Raw genomic sequence first — 14,727 nt, forward strand, 5'->3', positions numbered from 1 at the left:
TTCATGATGATATTCTTTGCCACTGAATTTATAAATAAATAATTTACCACTGTCCGCTGCTCTCTTCAGACTAGACTTCAGGGTTGATGAGTCTCCGCCTCCTGCCATCTCAGTGACTTTGAGAAAGGAGCCAGACGCAGGGCGAGGGGAGGGGCCTGCCAGGGGGGCAGGGAGGGGGGCAGCGCGGGGAAGAACCTCGTCAATGTCCTCCTCACACAGAGACAGGTGGCTCAGAGCTTAAGAAAGAAAGAGGGAGACACAGGAGAAGGGCAAAGTGGGGGAGAACATGATACTTTAGGTCGGTTGTAAAACAACACCTTGCTCCTTATCTTTCTGTGTTTTCAGGAAGTCATAAGAAAAATGGTGGAAACCCATTGGTGGGCTAGGTGGAACGATCACCATAGTTTTTTGCACACTTTTCCAGGGTTTGGTGCTAGGGGTAATTTTACAAGTAAGGGTGAGATAAAAAACAAAGCGTAAAAAAAGTGAATGAAAAAGGGAGCAGCGATTCTCACCTTGTCCAATCCTGTCTATGAAGCTGATGTCCAAACAGGGCGGAGGTGAGGAGGGAAGGGGCGCTGTCCGTCGAGGCATTCCATTGGATAGCAGCCTACCGTTGACCTCTGACTCTGAATGACCTTTAAGGGCTACAGTAGAACCCCCAAATTCTGAATATCTATTGATAGCCAGAACTAGAAGACTTACTTCTTTCTGTACATGGTATTCTATTTACTGGCAACCTTTTAAAATATGGTGTGAATGACATAGAAAGAAATGATGATTCTTCATCTCTGTTTTTGTATTTACCTGGTTTAGGAGGGGAAACAGAGGCAGAGTTGGGTGGTGAACTGCGAGAGAAAAATGAAAACTGATAAATTACACACAGATGCATGAATACAACCTACTTATACAATTTACAACAGTACAGTAATGCAATGCCACTGTGGATAATTCTTTGGGGGACAGACAGACAGACCCACAGGCAAGACTCTCACCGTCTGTCAGTTCCAGTCTCCTGAGGGTGGGCCAGGAAGTCCCAGAAGAAGATGGCGTCTCCTACTGAGACCACAGCCATCTGGTCTGGGGAGAAGTTCACCTGGCGAATAGGCTGGCTGTGGCCTATGAACATCTGGGATGGAATGTCGTCTTCAGTCAACACATTTCAAATGAATAACGTCACAACTTTAAAAACTACTTGAAATTTGGTAAGATCACAATACTGAAATCCATAAATTGCTAATACAAAATGCAGGTTGGCATGGTAACTGAACCCAATCAACTTTACCTGCGAGTTGACATGCAGCTGCATGCTGTAATCCCACACCTTCACAGCATTGTGTCCTGCTGTCAGTAAGAAACGTCCATCCTCACTCACTGCCAGAGAGGAACACTGGTGCTTGTGTACCTTAGACACCTGGCAGGGAAACCATACACAAACACTGAAGAACTCCACCAAAACAACGTACATATATTAAGTACCTTGATTAATATTATTTATTTTTTTAAACACAAACACCCACGCTTTTCTTTTCTCACTAGCTCGGACTTTGCTGATAAGTTGCTTTGTTGAGGAAATGTTTTACTTACTACGATCGTGATATATGGTTGTGTCACCGAGCTACCTTAAAAAGATGAATGCACTAACTAAGTCCCTCTGGTTAAGAGCATCAGCTAAATGACTAAAATGTAAAAACATCTCTTTAGAAAAGTCAGTGGCAAAGATAATCATCACCTTCATTACAACACACATCACTGTATTATGCACATCCACGATGTCACACACACAAGCACACTATATACACAAAAGTATGTGGACACCCCTTCAAAATTTGTGGATTTGGCTATATCAGCCACACCCGTTGCTGACAGGTGTATAACATCGAACACACAGCTATGCAATCTCCAAAGACAAACATTGGCAGTTGAATGGCCTTACTGAAGAGCTCAATGACTTTCAATGTGGCACCGTCATAGGATGCCACCTTTCCAACAAGTCAGTTCATAAAATGTCTGCCCTGCTAGAGCTGCCCCGGTCAAATGTAAGTGCGGTTATTGTGAAGTGGAAATGTCAAGGAGCAACAACAGCTCAGCTGCGAAGTGGTAGGCCACACAAGCTCACAGAACGGGGCCGCCGAGTGTTGGGAAAAATTGTCTGTCCTCGATTGCAACACTCACCACCGAGTTCCAAACTGCAACGTCAGCACAAGAACTGTTCGACGGGAGCTTCATGAAATGGGTTTCCGTGGCCGAGCAGCCACACAAAAACCTAAGATCACTAAGCGCAATGCCAAGCGCCGCCATTGGACTCTGGGGCAGCGGAAACGCGTTCTCGGGAGTGATGAATCACGCTTCACCATCTGGCAATGCGACGGACGAATCTGGGTTTGGAGGATGCCAGGAAAACGCTACCTGCCCCAATGCATAGTGCCAACTGTAAAGACGGAGCAGGAATAATGATCCGTGGCTGTTTTTCATGGTTCGGGCTAGGCCCCTTAGTTCCAGTGAAAAGAAAATGTAACACTACAGCATACAATGACATTCTAGACAATTCTGTGCTTCCAACATTGTGGCAACAGTTTGGGGAAGGCCCTTTCCTGTTTCAGCATGACTATGCCTCCCCCATGACAGTGCACAAAGTGAGGTCCATATAGAAATGGTTTGTCGAGATCAGTGTGGAAGAACTTGACTGGGCTGCACAGAGCCCTGACCTCAACCCCATTGAACACCTTTGGGATGAATTTGAACGGCGACTGAGAGCCAGGCTTAATTGCCCAACATCAGTGTCCGACCTCACTAATGCACTCGTGGCTGAATGGAAGCAAGGCACCCGCATCAATGTTCCAACATCTAGTGGAAAGCCTTCCGAGAAGAGTGGAGGCTGTTATAGCAGCAAACGGGGGACCAACTCCATATTAATGCCCATGATTTTAGAATGAGATGTTCGACGAGCAGGTGTCCCCCACACACAACAAAAGTATCTCCCACACTAAAACGCAGGCACACACACAGCTCAGAAACAGAGAGACGGCATGCAAATCAGTACCACTACCTCTCTGAGCAGTCGTCCGGTGTTTGCGCTAATCCACAGGATCTTGTTGGCGGAGGTGGTGACCAGTAGGTGTCCGGTGGAGGCCGGGGAGAAGCACACCTTCAAGGCCGAGTCCAGACTGGTGCTCTCCACATCCAGGATACTCACGTCCACACGCAGCAGCTGAGTGATGCAACGTAGAGCATCATGTTACCTCGGCTCAGATACACATCCGAACTAGTTCAAATCTCATTTTAATTTGTCACATGCTTCATAAACAACAGGTAAAGACTAACAGTGAAATGCTTACCTTCCCAACAATGCAAGGAGATTTTTTTCTTACAAATAATAGGAAAGTTGAACACGTAATAAGTTATAATAAATACACAATGTGTAACAATAACTTAGCTATATATACACACAGGAATCCAGTACCGAGTCGATGTGAAGGGTAATTGAGGTAGATATGTACATTTAACATATACAGTTGAAGTCTGAAGTTTACATACACCTTAGCCAAATACATTTAAACTCAGTTTTTCACAATTCCTGACATTTAATCCTAGTAAAAATTCCCTGTCTTAGGTCAGTCAGGATAACCACTTTATTTTAAGAATGTGAAATGTCAGAATAATAGGAGAATGATTTATTTCAGCTTTTATTTCTTTCATCACATTCCCAATGGGTCAGAAGTTTACATACACTCAATTAGTATTTGGTAGCATTGCCTTTAAATTGTTTGACTTGGGTCAAACATTTCAGGTAGCCTTCCACAAGCTTCCCACAATAAGTTGGATGAATTTTGGCCCATTCCTCCCGACAGAGCTGGTGTAACTGAGTCAGGTTTGTAGGCCTCCTTGCTCGCACACGCTTTTTCAGTTCTGCCCACCAATTTTCTATGGGATTGAGGTCAGGGCTTTGTGATGGCCACTCCAATACCTTGACTTTGCTGTCGTTAAGCCATTTTGCCACAAACTTGTAAGTATGCTTGGGGTCATTGTTCATTTGGAAGACTCATTTGCGACCAAGCTTTAACTTCCTGACTGATGTCTTGAGATATTGCTTCAATATATCCACAATTTTCCTCCCTCATGATGCCATCTATTTTGTGAAGTGCACCAGTCCCTCCTGCAGCAAAACACCCCCACAACATGATGCTGCCACCACCGTGCTTCACGGTCGGGATGGTGTTCTTCGGCTTGCAAGCCTCCCCCCTTTTCCTCCAAACATAATGATGGTCATTATGGCCAAACAGTTCTATTTTTGTTTCATCAGACCAGAGGACATTTCTCCAAAAAGTACAATCTTTGTCCCCATATGCAGTTGCAAACCGTAGTCTGGCTTGTTTATGGCGGTTTTGGAGCAGTGGCTTCTTCCTTGCTGAGCGGCCTTTCAGGTTATGTCGATATAGGACTCGTTTTACTGTGGATATAGATAATTTTGTACCTGTTTCCTCCAGCATCTTCACAAGGTCCTTTGCTGTTGTTCTGGGATTGATTTGCACTTTTTGCACTAAAGTACGTTCATCTCTAGGAGACCGCGTATGACGGCTGCGTGGTCCCATGGTGTTTATACTTGCATACTATTGTTTGTACAGATGAACGTGGTACCTTCAGGTGTTTGGAAATTGCTCCCAAGGATGAACCAGACTTGTGGAGGTCTACAATTGTTTTTCTGAGGTCTTGGCTGATTTCTTTTGATTTTCCTATAATGTCAAGCAAAGAGGCACTGAGTTTGAAGGTAGGCCTCGAAATACATCCACAGGTACACCTCCAATTGACTCAAATGATGTTAATTAGCCTATCAGAAGCTCCTAAAGCCATGACAACATTTTCTGGAATTTTCCAAGCTGTTTAAAGGCACAGTCAACTTAGTGTATGTAAACTTCTGACCCACTGGAATTGTGATACAGTGAATTATACAAGTGAAATAATCTGTCTGTAAACAATAGTTGGAAAAATTACTTGTGTCATGCACAAAGTAGATGTCCTAAACGACTTGCCAAAACTATTTGTTATCAAGAAATTTGTGGAGCGGTTGAAAACGAGTTTTAATGACGCCAACCTAAGTGTATGTAAACTTCCAACTTCAACTGTAACTAGGAATAAAGTGTCAGATAATAAAACAGTACCAGCAGTGTATGTGATGAGTCCAAAAAGTTGTGCAAAAAGGGTCAATGCAGATAGTTAACCAATCAGCTACCCAAACTATTTAAATAACTATTTAGCAGTTTTACGGCTTGGCGGTATAAGCTGTTTAGGGTTCTGTTGGTTCCAGACTTGATGCATCGGCACCGCTTGAGGTGCGGATGCAGAGAAAACAGTCTATAACTTGGGTGGCTGGTGCCTTTGACAATTTTAGGACCTTCCTCTGACACCGCCTGGTATAGAGGTCCTGGATGGCAGGAAGCTTGGCCCCAGTGATGTACTGGGCCGGACACAGTACCCTCTGTAGCGCCTTGCGGTCGGATGCCAAGCAGTTGCCACACCAAGCAATGATGGGGCCAGTCAAGTTGCTCTCAATGGTGCAGCTGTAGAACTTTTTCAGGATCTGAGGCCCAGTGCCAAATCTTTTCAGCCTCCTGAGGGGCAAGAAGTGTTGTCGTGCCCTCTTCACGACTGTCTTGGTGTGTGTGGACCATGATAGATCCCCGCTCCACTAGAGCCATGCCGATGTCAATGGTGACGTGCTTGGTCCTCTGTTTCCTGTAGTCCACAATCAGCTCCTTTGTCTTGCTGACGTTGAGGGAGAGATTGTTGTCCTGGCACCACACTGACTTCCTCCCTATAGGCTGTCTCATCGTCGTCGATGACCAGGCCTGTCACTGTCATGTCGTTAGCCAACTTAATGATGGCGTTGGAGTCCTGGGTGAACAGGGACTACAGGCGGGGACTAAGCACACACCCCTGAGGGGCCCACGTGTTGAGGGTCAGCGTGGCGGATGTGTTGTTGCCTACCCTCACCACCTGGGGGCAGCCCGTCAGGAAGTCCAGATGCAGACAGAGGTGTTCAATCCCAGGGTCCTTAGCTTAGTGATGAGCTTTGAGGGCACTATGGTGTTGAATGCTGAGCTGTAGTCAATGAACAGCATTCTCACGTAGGTGTTCCGCTTATCCAGGTGGGAAATGGCAGTGTGGAATGCAATAGAGATTGCATCATCTGTGGCTCTGTTGGGGTGGTAGGTGAATTGGAGTGGGCCCAGGGTGTCTGGGATGATGCCGTTGATGTGAGCCATGACCGGCCTTTCAAAGCATTTCATGGCTACAGATGAGAGTAGTACGGGGCGATAGTCATTTAGACAGGTTACCTTGGCATTCTTGGGCACAGGGACTATGGTGGTCTACTTGAAACATGTAGGTGTTACTTTGTATCTGCAAAAATTACTGCAGAGACACACCAGTTGGTCCTGACCTACCATCTGGGAAGTAGAGAGTAAATCACAATTTTTTTACACTATAATTTGAACAATAAAGTTGTCCAAGCCACATATAGGATAACAAAGCTCAAAGACTAATTGATTGACACAATAACAGGGGGCAGAGATTTTGTTGATCGTAAGAGAACCAACAGTACCTCATCCAGGGAGCGGGCGGCCATGATGGTGACGGTGTACTCAGACGGCCCGACGAAAGCCAGACAGCGATTGTCACTGCTTACAGTGAGGGCGTCAGGAGCACGTTCAGTGCCTTGCGCAACCACATTACCTACACAAAAATAGAATGAGGGAGGGTGTGTTGGGGCATAACATTTACTTTTTGGGCTACCAGCCACTGTTGCAGGTATATTTAAAAATCTACAAGCCACTCAGATTTTTTAGCAGCCAAAATAAAAAAAAAGTCATTAAAATTACACCAACAAAACACACAAAAATCAGATATGCTTTCTAATGTTTCAAAAACAAATGTATTACCAGTAAGAAGTAATGTGGTGTGTTGTTTAATTTCATTTTTTGTGACCGGAGTATTTTAACCAAAATATCACAGCCCCCAGCCAGGCAGTGTTTCAGCGCGAGGTGGAATAGGCTATAGTAGGATTCGTAGTTCTTTGACTTTGTGCGATTAATTTACCAGCTATGAAACAAAACGTCAGAAATACTTTGAGAACAGCTACTGCAGCATTTATTTTACTATAAATGTGATCATACTTAACTACTTTTATTCACAAATCCGAGTGAAATGCTCGCACTGTGGAGCCCTGACCACTCGCCATTGTGGCTAGTGAAATGAACATCTTACCCGCAAATGCCAAAATCTACCCACATTTGGCTAGTGGAGGGTGTTAATATTAGGCCCTGCCTGTAAGTCATTGAAAATTGAAGATACAGTACCTTCACTGGAGATGGAGCTGTCTGACAGGTAATATCAGAACAATACAATACACTGAGTGCAGTCCTTGTCTTTCTGAAGGTGAAAGGTTCCATCTTCCATTCCATTCATAACATACCAGCTAATTCAACCAGCTCCTGTTGTATATGTGTGGTTGTCAGTGTTAACTCACCCAGTACTCGGAGTACATGGTGGTCTTCCTGAGAGGAGTTGTAGAGAGCCAGAGAGCCCAGAGACCCAGCGCTGTACATGAACTCGCCATCTGGAGAAAAGGCCAGGCCCACCACCTCCCCTCTGTGCTGCCTGCAGAAACAAAAAAAACACAGGAGGACTCGAGGTGTTCTGAAAGATGAGACGTCGAGAATTATAATAAATAGCACTTTGATGTCATAGAAGCAAACCACACACACCTGTGAGTCCAAATGCGCACTTCACATTTCCATTTAAAACTCATGTAATTTACATTTACAGTATGATGGATTCTATCAAAATGTTTCAAGTTAAACTGCAGTTTGTTAGTATTGTGTTTAGTGAATGACTTCTGTGAGTATTAAATGGAGTTTAGGCCATTAAACCGTGTGTACGCTAATTTAGAAAGGTTGACCTCATCAGATAAGAGGAAATTGCCTAGGATCAGGGTCAAGAGAGCAGGGTCAAGCCCAGAACAGAGGATGGACGGGGTGCGATTCTGACATCTGGCAAAACAAAGAGAGAACCATGGACATTCCACAGCGGAAAGGAGGGAAACTCATTGGGGTCATAAAATGTATAGCTGGGGAGGTGACGCCTACAAAGGAAGAGTACAAAATGTGTTGTGCGCTTTCTAAAATGTATGCACTCAGCTGACTGTATCCTCAGTAGTAAACACTTCCTTATTGCAAAGAGGTGGCAATAGCATTTTTCTTTTTAACAAGTATCAACGTTTCTGATCGCTATGTTTGATGGACAGTTACAAGGATACCATGGCGTCATAGCCTGGGTTGCCCTTAACAGAATGAGCCTGTTTGTTTATTGTGAAGAAAATAAGCAGCGGAACCACGCACTTAAATGCCCCCCTGACTCCATTCTATAAGCACCAAAATGACTATCCGTTTCTATGAAGTGCCTTGTGACAGCCTAATTTAGCTAGTCATGTTGGCAATAGAACAAGCTTTCAAATGATGCCCACCTAAGCCAGATTGAGATTTAAATTAAAAAATAACAGTAATTGTGTGATGGTGTAAATAACAACAGTAATTGTGTGATGGTGGGGACGCAGGGCTGTGTTCCAATCAAACATCTACAAGTCTGCTTCAGTTACTAAACGGCACAACTAAGAGAGCTAAAAAAAGCACAGAAAAGTTGAAAGCGCTTTCCTTTGAGTCATAAAAGCGCATTGAAAGTACTTAGAAACGGTGCACACTGGACAGGTGTGTGGCCACCAGTTCGACACCAGTTCGACCCCTCACTCAAACCCTTCGCATTTTATTTTGTCTTACATTGCACCTACCCCCACACACTTCATGAATATTCTTACTACGTTACAGAATGTATGCAGAGTATTTTCAGATTTCATTGTCGATAAATGCTGCGAAAAGCACAGTAAAACGTAAAATCAACAGTTATTTTAGATTCAGTCGTGTCAGGTGGACAGGTGTCCTCACCATAATCTCCAAATTGTTCCCTTTCAATTCCTGCCATGGTTATGCATATGCTTCTCATACTGTAGTTCTTCAATTAGAAACATTTCATCCATCTATCCATATAGGCCAATTCCCACGATTGTAAAGGATTAACAAACACCCAAATACAATGAGTCAGAGCGAGAGCCAAAAACGCTGCACTAATCATATATTTAATAAAACCATTTCCATTCTCCCTCTCATTCTCTAAACCTTTACACCGGTTAACACTGAAGTGTTCAAACTGCAGCGGTGGTCTCGACATTCATACAAGACCTTATTAAATGTGTCTATAATAGCCTTGCTGCCAACTCTGTCCCACAGACTCTGTGTGTGTGTGTGTGTGTGTGTGTGTGTGTGTGTGTGTACAGTAGGTGCGCGAGGGAGCGTGGCTCAGTCACGAATCACAGATTCTCTCATCTCCAGAAGGCCTCCGCTCGATTCCTCTATAACGAGATACCACACTGGTACCAACTGACAGACTGTGACAAGAGCCAAATCTCTGTCACCCTTCCTACACCGCCATTGCCCATGCCTGTAAGAGGCCAAAAGAAAAAAATGGTCAAAGAGAGCGAGAGATAGAGGCACAGCAGATGTCACAGGTGTGACACTTCCTTGTGAGGGGTGGTGGTGGTGTCCGAGAGGTTTATGGTAGGTCACAGTAATGACATGACTCAGCTGGCGGGATAAACAGTCACTGACTTAACTGGCTATATATTCAAATCAGTACCAAGACGTATGATCCACTGACAGCGACAGCTAGTCACGTCCGGCAAATTGGCCGTCGGGTTACGGCGTCTTACAGCACGTGATCAGAACTGAAAGGATTATTGCGAGTCAAGGCAAAACTGTGCTGAAGGTCTTTTCCTGCTCAGAGACTGTATCTAGATTCTGTTGGATCAAGGCACCACATAACGTCTGTTGTTCATTAATCTATCAACTCCAGAACCCACTATGTATACGACAGTATCTCCTCTAGTCTGGGTCTACCTACTTGTGTTCTGCCAGTAGTTTGGCGCTGGCGATGTCAAAGACCCTGACAAGGCCGGAGCTGGATCCACAGGAGAAGACTTGCAGGCTGGGGTGGAAGGCCACGGAGCAGGGCGTGTCTTCAGAAACAAAGTCATACAGCTGGAGAAGGCCCAGAGGACACATAGCAGTCATGAGGTTACAGCGATTCAGTCAGATAAGATCACGGTGGAACAGTCAGAATTCTAAGGAGGAGAGGTCAGTTACTTCAGGTGAGAGAAATCATACAATAATTCTCGAAAAACATAACACTGACCATTTTCTTACTATCGCGTCGACCTGTACCAAACTGTGGCATTATCCATATCAACACTGTTCAAGCAACTATGGTGGACGCATGACCAGGCCAGCTCAGTTTCCCTCAATTCGTCTCAGCAGTGCGAAAACAATATGTGGGTTTGAAAATGAGCCTTGTAGCTATGTGTGTCAGTGTGTGCCATCAGTGTGTGCGTCAGTGTGTGCCATCAGTTCCAGGGCTCGAGTTCCCACCTGCTGCATGGAGTCCATGTCCCAGACGCGCACGGTGCGGTCGCAGGAGGCGGTGGTGATGCGCCGACGGATACCGTCCACGCTGAAGCCCAGCACGCCGTCCGTGTGTGACCTCATCAGGGTGCTGTAGCCCCGGCTGCTCACGTCCAGGTAGCCCAGGTTACCGCCGGTGGTGGCCGCCATGACGCTGAGGCCGTCGTCGGACACGGACACAAGGCTCACAGGACCCTCGTGTTCTGGGGAGGAAAGACAGGGGGCTGAGGAACACCGGAGTGTGTGTCTGTGTACTGTAGGCTGAGAAAGTGCGTTGGCTGAGGAAATGGGAGGCAGCGTGCGCAGAATGTGGGTTTTGATTAAATGGCAGCGATTACATTACTCTAAAATCCCATCAAGACTGCTTTGAAACCCTTCATACGAGCAATACGATTTTAGCTCTTTGATAAGTGCTTTGACTGGGATTCAACCTGGAAACCCCTTTGATATGGGTTGTGTTCAAACACCTTCAGTTTATCAGAGACATTTACTTCAAACAAGTTACCAATTCTTTAGATGCCAGTCAATATTGACACGTTGAATGCGGCAGATGTACTGAATAAAACAAATGACTGTGGCTGAGTGAGATGTCTTTTCTTCCTGCCACTGGTTTTGCAGATGACTTTAGGAATGAGTGATGTGGTTGTTTTTTACCTATATTAGGGAAAGGGAGATACCTAGTCAGTTGTACAACTGAATGCCTTCAACTGAAATGTGTCTTCTGCATTTAACCCAACCCCTCTGAATCAGAGAGGTGCGGGGGGCTGCCTTAAATCGACCTCCACGTCTTTGGTGCTCGGGGAACGGTGGGTTAACTGCCTTGCTCAGGGGCAGAACGACAGATTTTTAGCATGTCAGCTCGGGGATTCGATCCAGCAACCTTTCGGTTACTGGCCCAACGCACTAACCACTAGGCCACCTAAGTCACTCTGGATTAGAATGTCTGCTGAATGACTAAAATGTTCAATGTAAATGTAGATGATTGACAGACCGAGCAGGGATGGAGCTGAATGTTAAAATAAGGGGCCCTGCTGTTGAACTGTGCCTGTTCTCACCAGCCTCCAGGAACACGGTGGAGAAGTCTAGGGGCCAGAGCCGCAGGAAGCCGTCCTCAGAGCCTGTGGCGCAGAACCCTGATGACACGCTGATGCTGTTGACAGCGATGCCCAGACCTGGTGGGAAGGAGAACTTATTTTATTTTTTATTTTTTTTATTTTTTTAAAATAAATTTATCCCATTTTCTCCCCAATTTTCGTGGTATCCAATCGCTAGTAATTACTATCTTGTCTCATCGCTACAACTCCCGTACGGGCTCGGGAGAGACGAAGGTCGAAAGCCATGCGTCCTCCGAAGCACAACCCAACCAAGCCGCACTGCTTCTTAACAACACAGCGCGCCTCCAACCCGGAAGCCAGCCGCACCAATGTGTCGGAGGAAACACCGTGTACCTGGCCCCCTTGGTTAGCGCGCACTGCGCCCGGCCCGCCACAGGAGTCGCTGGAGCGCGATGAGACAAGGATATCCCTACTGGCCAAACCCTCCCTAACCCGGACGACGCTATGCCAATTGTGCGTCGCCCCACGGACCTCCCGGTCGCGGCCGGCTGCGACAGAGCCTGGGCGCGAACCCAGAGACTCTGGTGGCGCAGTTAGCACTGCGATGCAGTGCCCTAGACCACTGCGCCACCCGGGAGGCCCTAGGAGAACATTTTTATTGTTCAACACAGCACAGTTTAAAGTGATCTCATGTCTCACCTCAAATGACCTTTATCCCTCTCTTTCTCCCTCCCTACATCCCTCCCCGCCCTCCTCCTCCACCGTCCTCTCACCCATGCCGAAGGTCTGTTTCTCACGGCGCTGAGCGTGGGGCTGCTGGGCAGGCAGCAGTCTCCTGACGTTCTTGATCGCCACGCTCCCGTAGTCTATCTCCAGGATGTGGCCACTGCGGCTACTGGCAAATCTATTGGAAACAAGAAAACCGAGGCTCCATAATGGCTCAAAGTCTTCTTAGAAAATTGAGCACTTACGGCCTCCTCTCCGAAGAGTGGGCGGGATTATGTACTTTAGACTGGGTTATTAGGGGATTGAGTAGTGTGGCTCCAGCAGGTGAGGTGTCAGTCACTCAGAGGCAGTGATGTGTGGATCTTTTCAAACCTTTCATAGGCTCAGCGGGAGAGAAGTAGAGAGAGAAAGAGAAGGCACTGGGTTCTGATTCCCCCCAAAATGGAACTACACAGGGCTTGGAGGAAGACATAAGTAAGCTCACAGTTTGGAGAGCCAGATTTGCACATATACCAATTTAAAAATGTTCTTCCGCCATGTTTTAAGGTCAAGGTAATTTATCTTAGATGGTAAAATGCTTACAGTGGGTCAGATTTAGCCTCGTAAACACCAGACTGAGTCACGCTGCGCTATCAGCAACATTCATGTAAGCTCGCGGGATCAGGCAGCTTTGCGAGGCCAGATTTACTGTAGAAGGGTTTCTAGATATACTGTGACATTTGCACCCTTCCAGAAATTATAGACTGCATCTCAAAATGGTATCCTATTCCCTCTATAGTGTACTACTTTTGACCAGAGCCCGCACTATTTGGGATGCAGCCATAGCCTACCTATAATATATGAAAAGTTTTTAAAAAACTGAAAGGAGTGTGTGCTCACAGCGTGCGGTCCTCAGGCTCGCGGTCAGCAGAGTGACCCTCCTCAAAGGCCACGTCGGTGAAGTCCAGGGCGTGGTACTCCCCCAGGTTGACCGGACAAGACCGCAGGACCCCGCTCCGCACACGCCACAACCGAACGTTATCCCGACCACAGGACACCATCCTGGGGCGTAAATACACAAAATAACATATTTACATTTTGGCTATTTAGCAAAGGCAAAACAATTATAATTATCACAGTGACACAAACTCAAGATGACAGAATGGACACATTCCTACACACATTTCTTTTAACCTCTAATGAATCCTGAATGAAGCCTTACATATTTGTATTTATTATGGATCCCCATTACTCTTCCTGGGGTCCAGCAAAATTAAGGAAGTTTATACACTTTTAAAACATTACAATACATTCACCGATTTCACTGCCAGAGGGCACACAGAACACACTGTGTGGCCTCAGGCCCCTACTCCACCACTACCACATATCTACATTACTAAATACATGTGTATGTATAGTGCGTATGTTATCGCGTGTGTGTGTGTGTGTGTGTCAATGTTTGTGTTGCTTCACATATTGAAGTATGATAGACTGTAACGTTACCGTGTGTCATCAAAGAAGGCAATCTTCATGGTCTGTATGTCCACGTCGGTGTGTGCTTTGGCCAGGACAGACACCTCTCCTCCTTTAGTGACACACAGGGTGTTCCACACAACCACCATCTGTGGAGGAGAGTTAAAAGAGTGAAAAGATTTGACATGGGCCCGCAGGTGCTCAAAAGTTCTATAGCTGCACCATTGAGAGCATCTTGACTGGCTGCGTCACTGCTTGGTTCGGCAACTGCAAGGCACGACAGAGGGTAGTGAGTATACCCACTGCTGCTACCGTCTATGATATATCCTGTTCCCTAGTCACTTTAACCCTACCTAAACTCAGCAAAAAAAGAAACGTCCTCTCACTGTCAACAGCGTTTATTTTCAGCAAACACGTGTCAATATTTGTATGAAACAAATACAAGTTCCACAGACATGTGACTAACAGAAATGGAATAATGTGTCCCTGAACAAAAGGGGGGGTCAAAATCCAAAGTAACAGTCAGTATTGGTGTGGCCACCATCTGCATTAAGTACTGCAGTGCATCTCCTCCTCATGGACTGCACCAGATTTGCCAGTTCTTGCTGTGAGATGTTACCCCACTCTTCCAACAAGGCACCTGCAATTTCCCGGACATTTCTAGGGGGAATGGACATAGCCCTCACCCTCCGATCCAACAGGTCCCAGACCTGCTCAATGGGATTGAGATCCGGGCTCTTCGCTGGCCATGGCAGAACACTGACATTCCTGTCTTACAGGAAATCACGCACATAACGAGCAGTATGGTTGGTGGCATTGTCATGCTGGAGGGTCATGTCAGGATTAGCCTGCAGGAAGGGTACCACATGAGGAAGGAGGATGTCTTCCCTGTAACGCACAGCGTAGAGATTGCCTGCAATGACAACAAG

The 14,727-nt window shown here is 46.1% G+C and overlaps 1 protein-coding gene across 1 annotated transcript in view; it reads right to left on the bottom strand.

Annotated features, from left to right (window-relative positions):
* The window catches only part of wdr90 (WD repeat domain 90), a 49,555-nt gene that overhangs the window by 11,843 nt on the left and 22,985 nt on the right, over nucleotides 1-14,727 (bottom strand). The window contains exons 15-28 of the mRNA XM_038991335.1: nucleotides 13,829-13,947; nucleotides 13,226-13,387; nucleotides 12,394-12,524; nucleotides 11,621-11,737; nucleotides 10,533-10,768; nucleotides 10,009-10,145; nucleotides 7,526-7,656; nucleotides 6,602-6,732; nucleotides 3,050-3,211; nucleotides 1,286-1,414; nucleotides 996-1,129; nucleotides 808-848; nucleotides 516-647; nucleotides 48-236 (exon numbers count right to left, since the gene is read on the bottom strand). Of these exons, the coding sequence (XP_038847263.1) occupies nucleotides 48-236; nucleotides 516-647; nucleotides 808-848; nucleotides 996-1,129; nucleotides 1,286-1,414; nucleotides 3,050-3,211; nucleotides 6,602-6,732; nucleotides 7,526-7,656; nucleotides 10,009-10,145; nucleotides 10,533-10,768; nucleotides 11,621-11,737; nucleotides 12,394-12,524; nucleotides 13,226-13,387; nucleotides 13,829-13,947 (1,951 nt within the window). The remainder of the gene's footprint in view (nucleotides 1-47; nucleotides 237-515; nucleotides 648-807; nucleotides 849-995; nucleotides 1,130-1,285; nucleotides 1,415-3,049; nucleotides 3,212-6,601; nucleotides 6,733-7,525; nucleotides 7,657-10,008; nucleotides 10,146-10,532; nucleotides 10,769-11,620; nucleotides 11,738-12,393; nucleotides 12,525-13,225; nucleotides 13,388-13,828; nucleotides 13,948-14,727) is intronic.

The sequence above is a fragment of the Salvelinus namaycush genome, chromosome 4 (assembly GCF_016432855.1).
Source record: "Salvelinus namaycush isolate Seneca chromosome 4, SaNama_1.0, whole genome shotgun sequence".
Lineage (NCBI taxonomy): Eukaryota > Metazoa > Chordata > Actinopteri > Salmoniformes > Salmonidae > Salvelinus > Salvelinus namaycush.